General features: G+C 35.5%; 1 protein-coding gene across 2 annotated transcripts in view; it reads right to left on the bottom strand.

Annotated features, from left to right (window-relative positions):
• The window catches only part of LOC141448767 (solute carrier family 7 member 14), a 71,940-nt gene that overhangs the window by 23,384 nt on the left and 29,366 nt on the right, over nt 1-19,190 (bottom strand). Inside the window, exons 1-3 of one of the 2 annotated variants that reach the window (XM_074117369.1) lie at nt 13,289-13,423; nt 3,372-3,522; nt 1,047-1,200 (exon numbers count right to left, since the gene is read on the bottom strand). In XM_074117369.1, the coding sequence (XP_073973470.1) occupies nt 1,047-1,140 (94 nt within the window). In that variant the 5' untranslated portion in view covers nt 1,141-1,200; nt 3,372-3,522; nt 13,289-13,423. Of the gene's footprint in view, nt 1-1,046; nt 1,201-3,371; nt 3,523-13,288; nt 13,424-19,190 lie in introns of those variants that run through there. The other variant, XM_074117368.1, reaches the window with a different exon arrangement.

Genomic DNA, 19,190 nt, shown 5'->3' with positions numbered 1-19,190 from the left:
CCGAGTTGAACTACCGCAATGAGTGCGAGTGTGTGATTGAGTGGAAAATGGAAAACAGAGAGATTGTTTGGGCAACAAAGGAAATAATAAATTTACATTAGCTAGTTAGGATCAAATTTTAGAATAAAACTCCGAGTTTTCTCACAGGGAAAAAGGGGATTGAGTTCCTAGTTGATTATTACTTCTTCTTTTCGTTAGTAAGAGAAAGTGTTGCTAATGCGTACCCCGACTACGAAAAAGTAGTTTTATCGTATAATGTAAGGTTGGATTTTTTTTTAATATTGCAAAATCATAGAATATGAGAGGTTCTTGTATAGAAATGACATTGTTAACAATTAAAATGTTTATATTGAAGCACTTATTGCAATAACGTACTTCAATAGTATCTAAAACTGTTGAAAAGATTTCTTTAAACGGCTTTTAAAAGCAAAAATGTTTTGAAAACTTCGACGATATTGATTAACTGGAATATCAAGTCTCAACAATCGTTTATGAAGGATTGAACTAAAGAACAGAAATTGAACTAAAGTTGATAAAGAGTTCATAGCGTAAGAAGTCGGCTCGTTTCTTCAAACATACGCCTAAAACTGCGACTACAGATAAAAACATTGAAATTGCCAATAGGGTTGGGCGATTGGAAATTAAAGTAGTGACGAGGTAGGTGACATCGTGGAGGTATATATCATCAGATGAAAGAGTATTGGACATGTTACATCAATATTTTTTAATTAAGCGAAAGCTTTGTGCGGGACGGGGGCCGCTTTGTTTGAAGGTGAAAAATCGAAAACTAATTTCGTTGCAATTTTTATATCGCTTTAAAAACAGTCTAAAGTATGGGCCGATTTATTGCTGATGTAGGTGTACCACAAAAACAATCAGCGAACAGGCGGAAGCCGAAACGTAGCGCACCATTTCATCTGCCAAATGTGTTGTGGGTAGTGTTTTCTAGGATACAAACGATTTCTTGACTGACGCCATACTAGTGATCCTTCAGTTTTACTCAAATCAATTAATAATAATAAAAAAATATAATAAAATAAATTTACCAGAGAAGAGTGAAGCCAGTGCAGCTATAATGAAGGACACAACAACTCCTGGTCCGGCAAAATTTTTCGCCACCATGCCAGCAACAAGGTACATGCCTGTCGCTACACAACTGCCTACCCCTAGCGAAGTGAGATCCAACGTAGTTAGACATTTCTGTAAAGAAAAATACATTTAAATTCATTTGGTACTAATCAATAGGCGAGACGAAATAGGTTTCTTTAAAAAATAGAATGAAGTTAAAATGTTGCCTTTCACTTTATCAGAGGCCTGAAGCGTCTACTAACTAAATTTGAAGCTTGCATTACAAAAGCTCAGTATATGAAACATAAATATATTTAGCACCAGTGAACGTTCTACGGGGTGAGTTCTACCAGAACGTTCTGTGTAAGTTCCTACTACCAGACGGTGCGAGAAAAGTTTTCTTTGAATTCCTTGATTTAGAGGAAGTTTTCAACCCAAATCTGGGTCACTAAAGTTTATCAATTTATTAAAATCTGCTAAATGAAATTTATTGCTAAATAAAAACATAAAACTTATTAAAATATATCACTCAGGATGCACAAGGTTGGATAGGTCGTTAGAAAGTTGACGGTTCCTCACCTTTTTGCAACAAGAAGCTCACAAATACAATGGTCAGCTTTATAATTTTTTATTGCTACACGACTGTTATCCAAACAAATGGCGTTAATACCTAGATAAAGCTACATCAAATTTAGAAAGAACATTAAATTTTCCACAAAGTGACGATGAAATTTCGCTTTTAATATAAGAGATAATGTCAATTGAGAGTTTAAAATGAAACAAATAACATAATTTTAAAATTTGAAATAACATCTCACAGCTAGGGAAGGGATTAGCTATGAGGTTAGCATACTGGACTCCCACGCGGAGGTCCCGGGTTCGAATCCAGCAGCTGACCCTTAGATTTTCTCTTCCTAGGAGCTTCTTACAGCTCACTGTCCGGTGATGGACAGTGTTGTCTGTAACGAGAGAACACTGTCCGGAGGCCGGCAGTGCACTGGAAAAAGCTCCGGGCGCTAATAACCTCAGATGTTGATGCGCCAAAAAAAAAAAAAAAAACATCTCACAGCTCACACTGCTTCAGTATCGATCAATCAAACAGCTGCATCGATTTTCTCAAAATTCTCTATACTGATTATCCACACATAAGTACACATTACTTTTATTTTAAATACTTTTCTGGTAAAAGTTATTTTAAACGTAGATTCTGTAATAAAAGAATTTTGTAAGATTATCAAATATTGAGGGAGGTTAGACTTGATTGTTAAACTGAAGCACAAGAGCCTTGATACTTTATTTCAACTTGTGCTCACCAAAGTCCATATTTATTCAAGGGCAACTAAACTTCATAGCAAATTGGCCTCATAACTTAGTTCAATATTTAATTTTTAATCTGAAGCATTTAAAGAAATTTTAATTATTTTCAATGGTTATTTTGAGAGAATACTTTATTAAAAGTAGATATTTAAGCCCAGATATTTGTTACAGTGAACCAAATCCGCTCGAATAGTCCTAATCTCATCCGATGACTCGACTCCGAGACAGCGAAAATGCACGCAATGCCCTCTACCGGTTTGGAGAATCATGAAAGTAAAAATTAAGTAAAGTAATTTCAGACGGTCCATCTTCCAAGCTAGCTGATATGGTCGCAGACAGTTAACAAACGTACTTTGCTATAAATTTCTGTTATTATCCATTAAATAAAACCCAAGGCCTAGCCTATCGAACCTAGTGCCACATAATACACCTTGCTTTGCGGGCCACCCCTCTGATCGCTCGTCTTCCTTGATCACTATCATGAAGGAATGATGATTTTTTTTAACTTTTATATACTTTGCTCGTGCTATTTATATTATATGTTTTCTTCATATTTTATTTTGGTAACATATTTCTCTCAGATACTCTCCAGCTTCACTGGACATTTAGAATGATCTTAGAAGAAATAGTTGTTTGTCAAAAAACGATCTTTTCAAGAATAACCACGCTAAGATATACTTCATCGTTTCGGCTTTGCACGTAATAACCTTTCATAATTATGATTTATTCCTTATTCACAAAATAATCTGTTTCTCACAATTTCTCCACCTACTATCTCAGTTCCTAACAGCAGAGAGGCCAAAAAAAAAACAAAAAAAAAAAAAACAGCAGAATTAAGTTTGATGTTAAAAACCATTTTATTAAGCAAAAAGTGTGGGCCCTCCAGATATCTTTATCATTACTGTAGGCTATGTTCTACTAGACAAGGCCAACTTTTGCGCTAGTTTAGTAGAAAAAGCTTCTTTATTAAAATTCATCATACTCACCTTAAGTTTATTTTTACTGGATTTTCTACCCAATGTTTCATCCTCTTCTTGTAAGGATTCTATATTCTTGGTTCGTATAAGTTTTCCAAACAAGTTAAGACAGTCTTTTTTAGTATCTCCGGTTGTAAAGAGACCAGGCTTTAGCTTCTCTCTAGAACAGAAAAGAATGGATATTTTAAACTCTGCACGAATTTAAACCAAATCTAAAAATATATTGAGTAAATTTATGAGTAAAAGATGAACACTTTAAAAAGTAAATTTCAACAGTAGTTTCATCATTTTCGCCTTTGGGTTGAAGCCAAACTTTATGTTAACGTTTATCAAACTGTAGGGCGTTTTGACAATAAGGTTCAGAAACGAAAGTAATCATTTTTGAAGTAAAACCTGCAGTAAATTCCTACTGCTTATTGCATATAAGTATTTCGAACATCATTGCTTGTACGATTATAAAGATCGGACAATGAGGTTCACAAGAAATAAAGCTGTACTTCCTATTTGCGCGAACATGTTAATAATCTCTAGTAGAATCAGATTAAATACATTCTTTGAGGATAAACAGCGGCGGGGAACTATTGTTGGGGTTTTTGTGGATTAAACTGAATATGAGTGAATGTTCTGTATCTAAAAGTTCGACTCCTCTCCTTCTGTCACAGTCTGCTCAGAAATGACCCACCGATCCCACCTGGACCCATTGAGACACTGGTGTAACACTAAGTTGGGCTCGTTAAAAGGCCAGATTTATACAGCACGGGAATTCCTCCTCAAGTTTTTCCAGTAAAAAGTGGGCGGTTCTAAAGTATCTAAAAAATTGATTGTGAAGTGTTATTGGAGGCAAACTCGACTACCAGATGCCTTTAAATAAATCATCTATATATATTTATCTGATGAAAACTTAGGGCTGTCAAAAATTCTACACTTTTAATTTGAAATAATGGCCATCTGGGTGTAACAAACTCTCCGAGAACTTACTTTCTATATTCATTATTTTAAGAGGAGGTATTAATTGTGCAAACGGAGACAGCGAAGTCTTCAGGGGGGCTATAGAGTTAGTCTTTATTATCGTCTGACAACGTGGGATGAATTCATCGCGGTTTTTGTGTAGACAGTGTTATTCTACAGTTTCAAACTATTCTATTGTTTTTTTTTTTGGGGGGGGGGTCCTGGAGAAGCTTCGTAAAGCACGGGATTTCAATCCTCATGAGAGAAGCTTTAGTACAGCTCGAAATATTTATTGTATAGTCACACCAAAAATCAGTATACGAGTAAGTCCTTAAGATCAACTAGTTTCTCGGTTAAAAGCTTGACAAAAACAATTAAAAAACATTAGTAATGACTAGTTAAAAAAAAGTATTGGCAAATTATTTGTAAAATTGTAACAATTTGTAGTAAGAAGAAGTAGTATAAGTAACAATTCCATTTTTCATGAAAATGCTGCTATCTTCAAAGTTTTCTTTTCCAGATTTCAAACGTTAAAAACCAGAAGAGAGTCTATAATCATTAAAAGCTCTTACATCAATTCACTTCCTGAGATCTAATTCATTCGAATGGTAGAATTGAAATCCGATTGAATAAAAAAAGAAATGAACAAATCTATTCTTCTTAAAAGCTTTAAAAAAAACTATGCGAAGTTAACGAAGGAGATAAAACTGTAGAGACAAGTGTTAGATGGAGGATTACTGGATTAAAGAGGAGCTGGGATGCAGCTGGATTAATATTCCAAGTTACTGTGATGAACGAAAGCACTAATTCAATTATTGATTTTTTTTTTTTACAACGGAACGTCCAGGACTTAAATGGAAATTGTCTTGTCTTGTGTGTATTTATATGCTGAGTATAATACATATCAACTTGTGTTCAGCAGCTAGAAATGGAAAATATCTGGCTCAAATTTGAATTAAGAGGAAATATTCGGATCTTATAAATTTACGAATATTATTAGACGAAGTTTAAATCTTTGCTACTAAGATATGTAGTCAGTCTTATTAAAGATATGTATTGGCAAAGTTTTGCAACATAATTTTAGCCGTGGCTTAGGGTAAGTTGTTCTGTTTTAAAGAAACGGTGTTCAAGAGAGGTTACGTGCAAGACCTTGAAAGATTGTAGCCGCGAACAAGGAGAAGTTACATTTCAGTAGGTGCTCTTGTTTTCATCAGTATTTTAGTATCGTATACCTAGGTTGCCCGCTACCTATGAGCATCACTGTGTCCGGAAAGACATCTGTGTGAATAGCTAGTCAGAGCAAGTCCATGATCGTGCAATTTTGGAGTTCTGTTTCAAACATTGAGAACAAGAAGATGGTAAATGTAGTAGCCGCTCCAGGTCCACGTGACTTTTCTAAGGTAGGTTTTGTGAAAGAGTCCGTCTTTGTGCCATTACTCCCCATAATGAATTAGATTAGTAGTTGGTGAAATGGTGTTTGTTTTAGTTAAGAAAAAACATGGAAACCATCGCCATGGACTTTTAGAAAAGAAAATAATACAAATGTCATAAAAAACACATACATGAAAAAAGAAAAGAAAACTAAGTAAATCCTAGAGGGGATAAACCTGTGAAAAAGATTACCGTTGGAAACAGATCTCTCGATTATATTGGTCTGAGAGGTTGGCATTACAGCATCAAAGAAAAATCTCAGATCTTTGCTGGACATTATTCAAAATACTCAACTCTGCTGCCTTCTATATTGCGGCAATACAGATTTATCAATAAAGCCAAGGTTGGGTCTACCATTTCGGTATCAATGTGGGTTGTTCCCTATCTGCTTACATAGCAATAGCATATTTCGTTTTTTGGCCCATTTCCTTGCGTACTTGTGATGTTGCTGTAGAAGTGGCAGTCCTCAATATTACAAATATGTGTGGTGGCGTGAAACAAGAAATATGTTGGGAGGTAGCGTGACAATACATTCGAGTCGGAGCACTCGGCAATTCTCACATTTATTGAGTTGTTTTTTTAATTCTAAAAAAAACTCATAGGGGGGGATATGACCTTCCCTTTCAAGAATTCTACTTATAAATATCCTCAATCTTTGCATTTTATAAAGTTATTGAATTCTCACTTATAATTGTGGATATTTTATTGGGGTAGAGTAAGCCGTGGTGACGTGCAAAACTACAACGGGGTTTTTTAAACACTCACTCAAATAGGAAAGAAACAATACAAATACTGGCATTGGCAAAATAACTGAGGAATTATAGGTTTTCCCTTCAAAATAATTAGCGCTTTTTTCTCTAGGGTGCTGCACTTATCCAAGCACTTCCGGAGATTTTCCTAGAGGAGTTAATTTCCGCACGTGCTAAAAGCAGAGACGCGCTAATCTTTTGATGCAGTTCTCTACATTCAGATTCCATTTATCCCAGAAGCGCACATTTCGTAATTATGTACCTGATATATGCTGCATTTTTGCGCTCAAAAACAGGTTTGTCTCGTTATTTAAGCCTAATAGGAAACTACAGGGCTAGTATATATTTCTGAAACATCGTTAGGTAGACTGAAGGACACTCCCTGCCCGGGACCTCCCGATAGTAAATTTACCAAAAATACAAACCATATTTAAAGGCTGTCTTACTTATAAGTAGTGCATAAAATTTTAAACAATCAGTTTCAAGGAAATCGCGGAAAACCCTTCAAGAAATCCACATTTTCGCTGTGGCCATTTTATACTCGACCAAAATCTCGCGACTAATTAATTCTCCTTAATATTATGTATGGGATTGGAAGGTACATTACAATTTAATTGCAAATTTATTATATTAATAATGACAGAGATGTATGGGGTCAAACAATGGCTAACTAATTGCCAGCAGAATTTATGCATGCAAGACTGTGGGTGCCATTTTTAGCTGAAAGCCGCAAGAGCTAGAGGAACTCGTATTTCTGGTGTTGGACGGTTGGCTGGTCGAGGGTAGAGGCTGTTGCTTTTCTTGAATGAATTCCATCTCAATGGCCTCTCCAACACAACTGGGTCGATATTCATGACGTCAGATAGAGTAGGGATAGTGCTAGCAGCAGATCTGACGTCATGTCCTCCACGCGACAAATAAGATTATACTAAACGACGAATTTGTGAAAAAGGAGATGGATGGACATCTTCTGGTGTAAACGCTCAGGAATCGGGGATTCCCAATTAGAACTAGTCGGGGGCGGCATGGTGAAAAATTGAAATTAAATAAATACGAGATCTGACAATTCTAGTATCATCTGAATCATGCGGTCAGCAGTAGTTCTTGTGCTAATAGCTAGATGCCATTTGAAAGTTCGAAACCTTGCGATTATGAACCAATATTTTGCTGCTCAGCAGGAAACCGTAAATAAAACATTTTTAATTTAGTTTAGTTTAGGAAAGCAGAAAAGCTCTAAACCCCACAAGGTAGTCAAAGTTGAACTATAATCCTAATTATATCATTGCTACCTTCGGTGTTGCGAAGCTCATTTTAAAAGCACGTACTGAAGCTCTAAATTTGAACTATGTATAAAATGTTTAATTGCAATAAAAAACTTACTGATTAATACGTAGATGTACGGGTTTAGACCGTCGTGAGACAGGTTAGTTTTACCCTACTATGACATTCATCATGACAATAGAAATTCAAAAACAATGTGTTTGCTTACGCGAGTACCAAACCTCAGTATGGTGAAAGTTTTTTTGGGCTCGCCCTAAACATCTGAGCAAAGAGGTGTGACTTACAACGAAGGACCCATTCATCCCTAAGGCTGGAAACTTAGTGGAGCGGCGGGCAAAGCGGCGATGATAGCGAAGAGCAAAGCGGCAAAAACAAAAACTAGAAATAGATAGAGTTGCTTTGCTCGCCACTATGCGCGGTCCCATATGTTAACTTGTGTTTGATTTCGCCGCTTTGCTCCTTGCTATCATCGCCGCTTTGCTCGCCGCTCCACTATGTTTCCAGCCTAAGCCTGCCCGAATGCGAACCGACTCACATGATTGTTGGCTGCATACTCTTGGAAAGGAGAACGAAAAAAAAAGATAGATGTGAAACAGTTTTCAAATTAGGAACGATTATGCTGAAAATATCTAGAAAGTTTTAAAGTATAACGCTGAAGATTCTGGCGTCAGTGTGGCTGGAAATAGTGATGATGATGAACAAACTAGACCAAAGTGAAGCACCTTCCGAGTGCTCAGTTATACAATTATTCAATTAAAGTAATTAAGGTTTGCTGAGTCTTTAAAACACGTACTTTTTCCATCCTATTTGTAAAACATAAAACACGAGTTATACTGTTTTAAATGTTTGTAAACAGTTTTTATGCAAAATTTTGTGTTTCCGTATTTGTGCAGAAAGGTGTGTAGGTTAGCCTTTAAAATTCTTTTTTCTTTGTTTTGATGAGTTAATTAATTCTGTGATAATACAGAACTGTACCTTTCTATACCTTAAGAATATGTGAATGTTTTCAAAGCTTTTCCCTAAGCATATGTTCCAAAAAATGATTTTTTTTTTTATGAACACCCAAAACGAGCGTGGTAGCATTTGTTATAATTCTGGAAGAAAATTTAGTTTAGAAGAAATAGTCAAGCACATTACTACAATATTAAAATTCCTAATGAGGTCTTCTACCAGCAAAAGATAGTCTATAAAGCGTCTGTCATTTTGTTTTATTATATCCGACACAGCAAGTGCCAGTGTACCATGAATGGGAGGGTTATTTTTAGAAATTCTTCAAACGTTCAATATTAAAGCGATATCTCAAATTTAATGGATTGTGTGGTTGGCCTAGATAATCTGTCGTCGATCTTTATTCCTTTTATAATGTCAGCAGTGGCTGGATATTTGATATACCATAGCATTCTTAGTTTCAGTCCAAATGCAGAGTATTTCAAACTTTATTCGTTCCTTAATAGGAATGGTATTTTGTAAATTCTCTTGTTGAAACAATAAGAAAACTAATGCGCTTTCAAACGTTCAATATTGAGTTGAGTTAGAGTTGAAAGTTGCAAACCCTCTGCATCACAAGCAGTCGACTTCATCAGGCAAGTTCCACAGATTATTGTTTGGCCAAACAATCATATGTCAGCCGCGTGCGACCAATTCTTAACCTCCTTCTCCATCACTGCGGCGGAACGATCTTTCAGTTCTTAGATCTTAGTTTATTATGTAGAACTGGGCTCTTCTACAGCAGCCTCTACTCTTCCAGCAAACACCTACTTTCCCTGCTGGGTTGAACTGCAATATTTCCACCCAAGTGGATGAAACACTAATTTGTTCATTTATTAATAATATTTCAGTATGCAAATAATATGAGATGTCTTGCATAGATTAGTTTCAACGACAGAAGAAAGCGAATGACAGCAATCTAGCGATCATCCGATAGCCTCATTAAGCTTACAATGCTTTTTCATCATTTTGGAGCCAGGCGTGTCCAAACAGTATTCTAGACAAGAATTTTAATGTTACGTACAGAGGAAATAGTTTTTTTCTTGTCCAAAATTTAATTTTTTTCAAAATCATTAATGAATCCTCTAAACGTGGAAATAAAAAGCTAAAAATGTTATTTTCGACATGTTCATTAGGCTAATTTTGACCCTAGGACTGAAGTAGTAAATAGTCAGCGAACAGTTATTTTCAGCTATTAGATAATAGATCAATATACTCATAAATTACTTAAGCGTTACCGGCCATTTCACTTTAATAATAGCACCATACAATAGCAAGATTTCATAGTCAACGGTCAATTACTTTTTAAAAATAGCATTGATTTCTTAAAGCCTTGTTAAATGAAGCAACCGTAAGCCCCTCCAGCTGTCTGAAATCCTTCCAGATATCGAATAAGAAGTTTTTTTTTTTTTTTTTAAATAAATTTCCTATCCGGAAGTAGCGCCTCAGTTAATTGGTTTTAGACTTTTCTGAAATGTTCTTGAAACTGGTCCGGACGGTTTTCTCTAAACTTTGCTTGAAAATGACATCCATTCAACTGTGATTTTAGTGTTAGGTACCATTTTAAAGACTGTAAAATGTCAAGTGCAAATTTGTTTTTTACCTGTTTTGAGCACAACAATATAAGTGAAACTTTTTTCTGGAATATTGATTCCTTGTCATGAACTGCAATCCTAACCTTCGCTCCACGAGTGCTACTCAAGCGAACTGTGTTACTATGCATCAATACTAGTAAGTATTAAACAGTATATTGCTAGAACCTGACACTTCACTTTATTTTTCGAGTGATTCTCTTGGGCAATTATTTTAACTTTTGTAAACTGTTAGCTCAGGCAATAACCTACCACTTTTTTTATTTCTTTCATGGAAAGCACTTTAACGGAAACTGTGTGACTTTATCCTTATCTCAAAACTTTCTAAATGATTGAAGCCAGTTAGCGGTAAGGAGTTCAAAGAGGACCTTGAGAATTGTGGTCACATGAGTGCTTATACAACTTTTCTGAGTAGAAGAACAATGTAAAAAGTTTTCAAAACTTTTAAAAAAACTGACATTATCTGTAGACGAGATGAGGTAATTATTTTTATAAAACATTTATTTAATAAGAACTCTTCAAAACTCTAAAAAAAAGTATTCATGTAGGAACAGATGGCCCAAAAAAAATAAAAGCTAACCTACATTTCAACACAAACAAAAACAAAAGGAAAAAAAGTGAACAAATTTCGGTCAAATTGAAAATTAATATCACTGAACGTAGAGAGAGCTTCAAAAAGTTTATCTTGCTTCAACTCCACCAGCCTGCATTTCATAGCTGGAAAAAGACAAAAGAGCACGGCCGTTGCCGTGATTGGTGGGGGAAAGATTGTTTTGTTTGGCACATGCTGTGTTTACAGATTTGCAGATTGTTCCCACTATTAGGGCTTCCTCGCGGGCTTCTACCTATATATAGTTATATACATACATAACCAGCCACCCACACTGTACAGCACAGCACACTCCATGACAAAGAACTACCCACCAAGATCGATCCGCGTCTTTGTAAGCTTCCCCCTACACCGGCCGGGTATTCCGACCGTCTTGGTGGATGGATTGTCGTCTTTTCTCCCTCTACCTCACCTGTGTGACCTTTTAGCACTTCTTCCACCCTAACACGCTTGTTCAAGCCAGTTAACCTCCAGGCTCCCATCATCCGCACAAATTACTTTAAACACCCACACAATTTTGAGCGCGAGAAAGTGTGTTAGGGAGAGAAATAATGGCTGATAACTGAGTGCTTATACATTTTATACGCTAAATATTTCAGAACCGGACATTTTAGGGGAAGTACGTAGAAGATAAGCTAATAATAATTACATCTACAACTAAAGCCATTAAACCGAAATGGTTGAAGCTTTGGTGTCGAACGAAGTTAGCTTGAAAAGAAATTCCATTCAGCCTGTCCTTCTCCCTCTTGTTTGATTGGACCAAAAGATTTCTAAATGGAATAAGAAAGTGGAAAATGAATCACCGACATCGTCAGCAGTATTGGTGACAATGCTCGTCAGTTCGAGAACAAGCCAAAGTGGCTGAGTTGAGGCTCTACTGTCAGCTGTAGGTGGCTCCGATTCCATACGATTTAGAATTTGTACATTCCGCAATTTCCATTATTTAAGTTAATTTAATTAAATTATTTGTTTCAGGTCAAACAATCCCATAAAAAGAATTTGCTATAATTTATTTAAGCACAAAAATACTTACAAAAACAAAAAAGCGAGACAAATCAGAACCTCTTACGCTATCAAAGAAAATCTAATTTATAACGCTGTATTAACGAAGATAAACATATGTTTTAGCTTTTCACTGTTGATATCTGACAGAAGTTTTCCATATTAACTATGTCGGAAAGCGAAGTAACATTTAGATTAGACCAGAATTCTTCCTTTATTCTATGACTAGAAATCTATTTTGAGAGTGACTCAAATCTTTTACTTGCAAGTTTTGTTTTCTTTGGCCAATTTACATTCGCTGTTTAACCTGCAAAAGGGCAGTTCCATTTCCAGACACATTTGGAATTCATAAGGGGGCCGAAAAGATGTATTTCTTGCAAAAAATTAATTTTGAAACTTAAAAAGAAGAAAGCGAAAAAAATGTGCCAATGGACGCACAAGAGCCAGTACACTAAAACTTTCTGAAATTAAATTATTTTCCAAAGAGGTCAGAAAATCCAATATTATTAAATTATTTAACAGGTGTCATTCTATGAGATCGACATTTTTACATCGTGCAAATTCTATTATGAAAGGATTTTTAGAGAATGGAGAAGAGTTAGTGGTTTTATTGGCGGCTAACAGATTTCCCGCTTAAATGGGCGTTAAACACCATTAAATCTATATTTAGAGAGAGTTTTATTTTGTAACGTCTCTGTGATTCACCAAAAGTGACAGTGTGCCCGTAACCCTCATCTTAGCGATTGGCTGGCATCTTTCTTAACATTCTCCACTTAGCAACTTTATTTAAGGTCCTGTAGTATTTGTTTTTTTTTTTAAGTAGCTACTTATTTTTACTATATTCTGCCCAAAGAAGTGTCACATCCGTGCTTGTTTTCAATTTTGAGTTTTAGCAGAGAATAGACGTTTTGAATTCCCTTTGGTACGACAATAAGTAGCCCAATAAATGGATCCTATGTGTTTGTGACTGTCTGTCTGTGGTTGAACAAGTTTTAAAAAAATTTAAGAAAATTCAGTTTAGGAAGTGGAAAGCAGCGGCTGATTAGACTTTCCTCTACGATGCCTTTCTAGAATGAGACACTGTTATATCATTTACATAATATTTTTGGTTATTAAATAAGTTAAAGAAATTATTTATAAAAAAGCAGCATGACTGAAAGTGCAAGATTCCGGAATGTGCTTTTCAGATATCCGAGACATTCTCTGAAACCACTTGAGCTTATTCCTTTGAATTTCATATAATGAGTACATATACGAGAGGAAATAACTAACTTTAATTTTTTTTCTCTAGAGACTGAAGAAGTATGAAAAGAATTAGTTACTCACAAGTCCAGAATGGTAAGAGAAAGCAGCGCGTGGGCTCATGTTGCTATGAAATTAAAAAAAAAAAAGTGAGAAAGAAGCACATACAAACAAGTACAGAAGGAATAACAAAATTGTTTTTGTATTATGAAAGCCCGTACATATATACATTGGGAGAAGAACTTGAAACTAGAAGAGGGAGGTTGTAATGTACACAAAGCACAAAGGTATGGGAGCAGCATAACCTTTGCAGAAAGTAACAGTGGTTGTGTTTGTCAGGTATTAGAGAACCCAATTCTGGTACAACTACATACGGCCGGGACATGAAAATTCTAGCAACAGTTCTCTCTACCATCACCACAAAGAGAAAGATTAAAGTACTGGAATGTTCAAGTTGTAGTGGATAAAAACTGAGCACAGGTAGATATCACAGGTAGGAGGTATCCCTACAACCAAATACATACATATGTCCATTTGGTAAATATATTTCAGTCACAAAGGACTGGAGCTTTGGAGCAAAAAAAAATGCTACTAAAAAATGTTTGACATGGATTTTTTTTGCTCTCAAGTTTCCGGTTTTGACAAATTTTTCTCGATTGTGGGATCCCAGCTTTTATTAATCGCTAGAGGTAGCATTGTGCCGTTTGTTTGACGCGTAAATGAATTTCGCTTCAATAATTAGATCGTTTTAAAAAGAATTCAACTGATAGTGGGCTTGATTTTTAAAATCTTACGAAAGTTGGGTCTATCACTACATCCAGAGACAAAACATTTGGTTGGAAGCCGGTAACATCGCACTAGAAAAGTTTGATCTACAGGTAAATTCTTAATTAATGTTTTCTGGAAGGCAGAAAAAAACTTCGTGAAACGAGGTCTGGATTGTAAAACAAAATAATAAAATCATTTTTCATCAGGAAAATGACCCTCCGCGAAGATATTTGCCAAGGAGAAAACAAAGAGATTTGAAGAACAACTTGTTTTTGGAATATTCACCAAATAGTCACTCTCTGATTTTCATCTATTCTCAAATCTATAGAATTTTGTGGCTGGAAAAAATTTTAAATCAAAGGAAGAGGAGAAAGGTAAAATCTACAATTCATGAGTTACTGAAAAGCACATTCCAGAATCGGATGTCTGGAATGGAAGGTATTCATTGGAAGAAACATAGGACAAAATGCATTGAATTGAAAGGGCGCTACATTAAATTAAAATGAGTTGCAGTTTAGAACCCAAACCATGGTCTTTCATTGTTGGGCTGAATACTTCTTAACTTTAATTCGTGTGTTCATAAATTCAGTTAAATATTCTAGCAATCATCGTATAAAACTCCCTGACGATGGAAGTAGTCTCTATAAACTCGGTCAGTAAAATTAGCTAAACTTTAAATAAGTTACACCTGTGATTATAGTTGGAAGACCAAGTTCAATCACAATCTATGCACAGAAAACAAAAAAATTATTGTTGCTCATTGCGTTAAGCTTGCAAAGAATTCCGAGCTTACAGATAATTTCAAAATTTTTATTTGCGAAAATCCCTTTCATTTTCAAATAGAAAATATTTCTTAACATCACGTCTTCTAACCGAACACTAGTTATCAGAGGAGTTTATCACAGTAAATTGTTTTCTTTCTCAGTTTAGCACCAATATGTATAATGTATAATTTAAACAATGGCAATTTTGACAGTGAATTGTGCCAGCCATTCGGTCCAGCAAGATGAAAAATCAGTTCTACACTCTACAGTACAGCAATAATTAGCGATACCGGATGTTTATGAAAAACTAATAGTTTTTTAATAACATTAATTAATAATTACCTGACCTCAAGGTGAACTTTATTAACAATGTTTCAAAAAAAAAAAATATACGTAAAAACTAAAACACGCAAATTATATTAAAATTTTCATTTTTCATAATTATTTTGTAAGCTGCTCACGGAATAACTATTATTTAATTGCATTTTTTTAAAGTAATAAATTGTGTTTTGTATATTTTACTTTGGTGCTTGCAATTATTCAGTTTTGTATCATCAAGGTGATTTGGTGATGACTTCGAAATACAGCTCTGTAAATAGTGGAAAATCTTTGGCATTATTTCGCTGTTTTATTAAAAATTATGTTTTTCTCACTTGAGCTATTTTGACAAGACTCCCTTTTTGTGTGCCATTTCACATTAATGTGAAAACTGGGTTTTTCTCCCACCACTTCTATATACACCAATATATGCACTCATTCACTAATGGCCGCACTAACGAGACATCAAGGGTCAAGGTCCCTTGAAAACTGCTCAAGAATCTTCTCGCGCAGAGCAATGCCTTGAATGTACCCACAGAGCAATGCCCTGAATGTACCCATAGAGCAATGCCCTGAATGTACCCAGGCAAGAAAGACCTTATTTCGGCTAACCATCTCTCAGGATTCCTAAACAGACACATACCATCTTTGAATAGACCTCACAGAATTAATGGCCTACAATTCGCCGTGACCATAAAAAAATATGGCGACCCTGACACTAGTTTATCCCTTTCTTACGCTTTCAAAGTAACCTGTTAATTAATTCCTCTGTAATTATTAACATTGTTTTAAATATGAAGGTAATATAGCTTCAATAACTTTATCAATATAGGCAAAACCCCAATCTTAAAAGAAAAACCTTATTCATTATAGCTAGTCATTGCTGAAAATCATGAGATACCTCAAGTTTCATTTCTCAAATGAAAATCATTGGTTCATATCACTGCGCCGGTCGCAATACTTAAGGAGTAAGTGTTGTAATAAAAATAAAGCGCCCTCAGCTAGAGATTCAGCTAGTTGAACATAATTGAATCACAGGTGACGGGCGTTGAAGAGATAATTATGTATCGCTGGTTAATATAGCCTCCCAGCCGGTAGGCGCTAATAGATAATCAATTAGATTAGCAGGGTAACGGTGATGTGGGTGCAGTAGGAGGTGGGCCCGCAGCGTAACCTGAGACTTTTTGTCAACGCTAAGTAGAATAAATCTTAACTCAAGGTTGTAGAATATTGATCAGTACATTTGTATAGCGTTGGGACATAAAATGGGCAGGAAAATTTATCTTATTACAAGGAGAAGTGGGTCTGAAATCTCTGGGTCCTGTCTCTAGTGCAGAATAGTAAAAAATCGAGCAATTCAGTTAAGAGCCGCTATATTTTTGCTCTGGCACATACCCTTCTTGCAGACTGGTCCAAATGGACGGATGATCTCTCTATGTAACTTGGGATGTTCCATGCTATTCTCACTATGTCTGCTATGATAGTCTTTATGATAAAGGAAGTATTGCTATCGATCGCTTTATGTAGATATTATCACTAAATTCAAAAAATCGGATGTGAACATTTACACGCAGCTTCCTTTCTTAAGGATTAAAATTCTTTATGTAACTAATTTTAAGTTCCATTGACCGCAAAGGCAAGGTAGCGGAGCGGCCTTATATTATACCTCAGGTGGTACAGAACCGTGGAGCTGACAAGAATACTTCATTGGATATTCGCACTTCCGCACAAGAAAATGAAATACGAGTATTTCTGGATAAGAAAAACTTGTTCTATGTGAATAATTCACATAGAAATTCAGGCCATTCCCATATTTTCACTCCTCTCATTCTCAGTTTCTCCTACCACTTCCTCGATTTGGTAAGTTGCGAGGGGTTAGCGAAGGGACTAGACTGTAGAGTTACCTTCCTACTCTGATATGTCTGTTTTCTATATCTGCAAATATGGGAGCCTCTTCTGTTCTCGTTGTGCATGCATCACTGGGCTAGGACATGCCCTTTTGGATCCAGTAGCGAAGACTTGACATACTTTCTAGCGGCCCCACCGGTACGTGACTGCAGGCCTTGATGTGCGCCAGATCATGCGATAATCTGGCCTTATGTCTTTTTTATTGAGCACGATAGTCTCAGAAAACAACACCTCTGAGAGTGTGGTCCAGCATCTTTTGCAGATTGTGACAGAAGAGGAAACTTTTCTTATATGAGTTTCCTGGCACAAAAAGACCAGAGACGTTGAGTAAATTACTGGTGAGAATAGGTCTTGTAAAGAGGAGAAGGTTCCCATTAGTCTAAGAGGACTGCCAACTCTGCTATACAGTCTAGGGCAGACCCGCTCCTAATCTAATCTTACGTTATTGACTTGTCATGAGGTTAATGCAAGTTATTGAAGTCTCTATAACTGAAGATGTGCTCCGACATGCTGAACACTAACTAGTCTTAGCATTGAGTAACTGAAGTAAAAGTGTCAATTAAGCTTGTTGACATGCATATTGTTGATGACACTGGTGAAGTGAGTTTTCTGTGTTAACAGAAGCACAACATCCTTTAAGCATGCAGAAGAAACATGCAAGACACTCAACGAAATCTGAGAGAGTTCTCACAAACTCATCCGGATAAGCTGGCACGTCTTTTTGCTAGCCATGCTGCGCGATGCCTATTTTATAATTTTCATGTTTCATGTAAGCAGGGAAGATGGATAGGCCAAAACATCCTTGTAAGCTTGCTCAGTTCGCTTGCTCCCTCAGTCATGCGCGCATCCCAGCTTGTCTGGGGGAGAGCTTAAGAATGTTGTGAATCCTAATCGCAGAAAACTCACCGGTGGAGAAGAAATCGAAAGCGCACATTCAGCACTATCAGTGGACGCTTTGGGTTTATCAAAATGCAATTCTGTTTCTCTACATACCCACACAAACACCTCACCTTGTCTAACAATCTCTTTTCTACTTTAGGAGACCTTAAAATAGTAAAGTTTTCACGTTGACAATCACCTTCTTGCCAAAAAATTAATGAACATCTACTACTTATTTCCTTACTAAGTAATATTGCGCAACAGTTCTAACCAAATTGTTGAGTTTTCCTTCTTGTAAAAAAAAAAAATTATATATATATATATACACACTATTCTTCATTATTTAAGTTCGCAATAAACAATCTAGATGTAAAAGAGTTAAGTTCGTAATAAATAATGTAGAAACAGAGTCTTTAAATATTATTAATAGGACCGGTTTTCAAGCTGCTCTCAAAGGCCCTTAATTGAGAAGCAATAATAACTTTAAATCTTTAAGAAAATATCTACAACTGGACGCAGTTGAATATTCTAATTTACGTTCTATGATATTTTATACTTTTAAAACCCAATCATTAAGTGATTAGAATTTTAATGAATGATGAAATGCATTTTTCTTTTCTTTTTTAGTAGAATACTTGAATATTTTTTAGTTCTAGAGATTTTCGTTTATTACTAATAAATGAGCTTATTTATTAATAATATTACTTAGATGATGATATAAGATTACATAATGGCTGAGGCTTCTCAATCAGGAGTGTTTAGAACAATACTAAAATTAGTATTATTTCCTTCAGTAACTAATAAGAATACTATTGATTATAATTAGATAGGATTATTCAAATATCTTGCTGCGCAAAAAATAATAAACATTATGTGGCTTTGCTTTTCGTACAACCTGAAAATTCATGGTACTACAAAACATTTTTTTTACATTGTTATTTGACTTACATTATCTTTATTATTTGACAACATTTCGACCTTTTCTGTCACATATCTGTGAAAGAGCATTTTTTATTTGGTATTTTGGCATGTGGTATTAATTTGCATTTGTCGTTAACTCTTCTTAAGAATGTACCTTTAAAATGACTTATAATAAACAGGTCGAAACGTTGACAGATAGTAATAACAATTATCACTTCGTTGTGTATAAAGGGAATGTAAATGAATAAAAAATATTTTGTAGGGTTCTATGAATAAGCAAAGAAATAATATATTATTAATCCTTGGTCTAATTGTAATAACGAACACAACTCTCAAACGGTCCTTGGAGATGCGTGAAGTAGCCTCAATCTCGTTACTTTTCAAGGGCCAAATTGTAAAGCAAGCTAAGGCCTGCCCTTGCCTTAATC

This window comes from Rhodnius prolixus, unplaced genomic scaffold (assembly GCF_049639745.1).
Source record: "Rhodnius prolixus isolate KJV_2025 unplaced genomic scaffold, Rpr scaffold_2, whole genome shotgun sequence".
Taxonomy (NCBI): domain Eukaryota; kingdom Metazoa; phylum Arthropoda; class Insecta; order Hemiptera; family Reduviidae; genus Rhodnius; species Rhodnius prolixus.
Note: the sequence above shows the minus strand (reverse complement) of the source record. Positions and strands in the feature narration are given on the sequence as shown.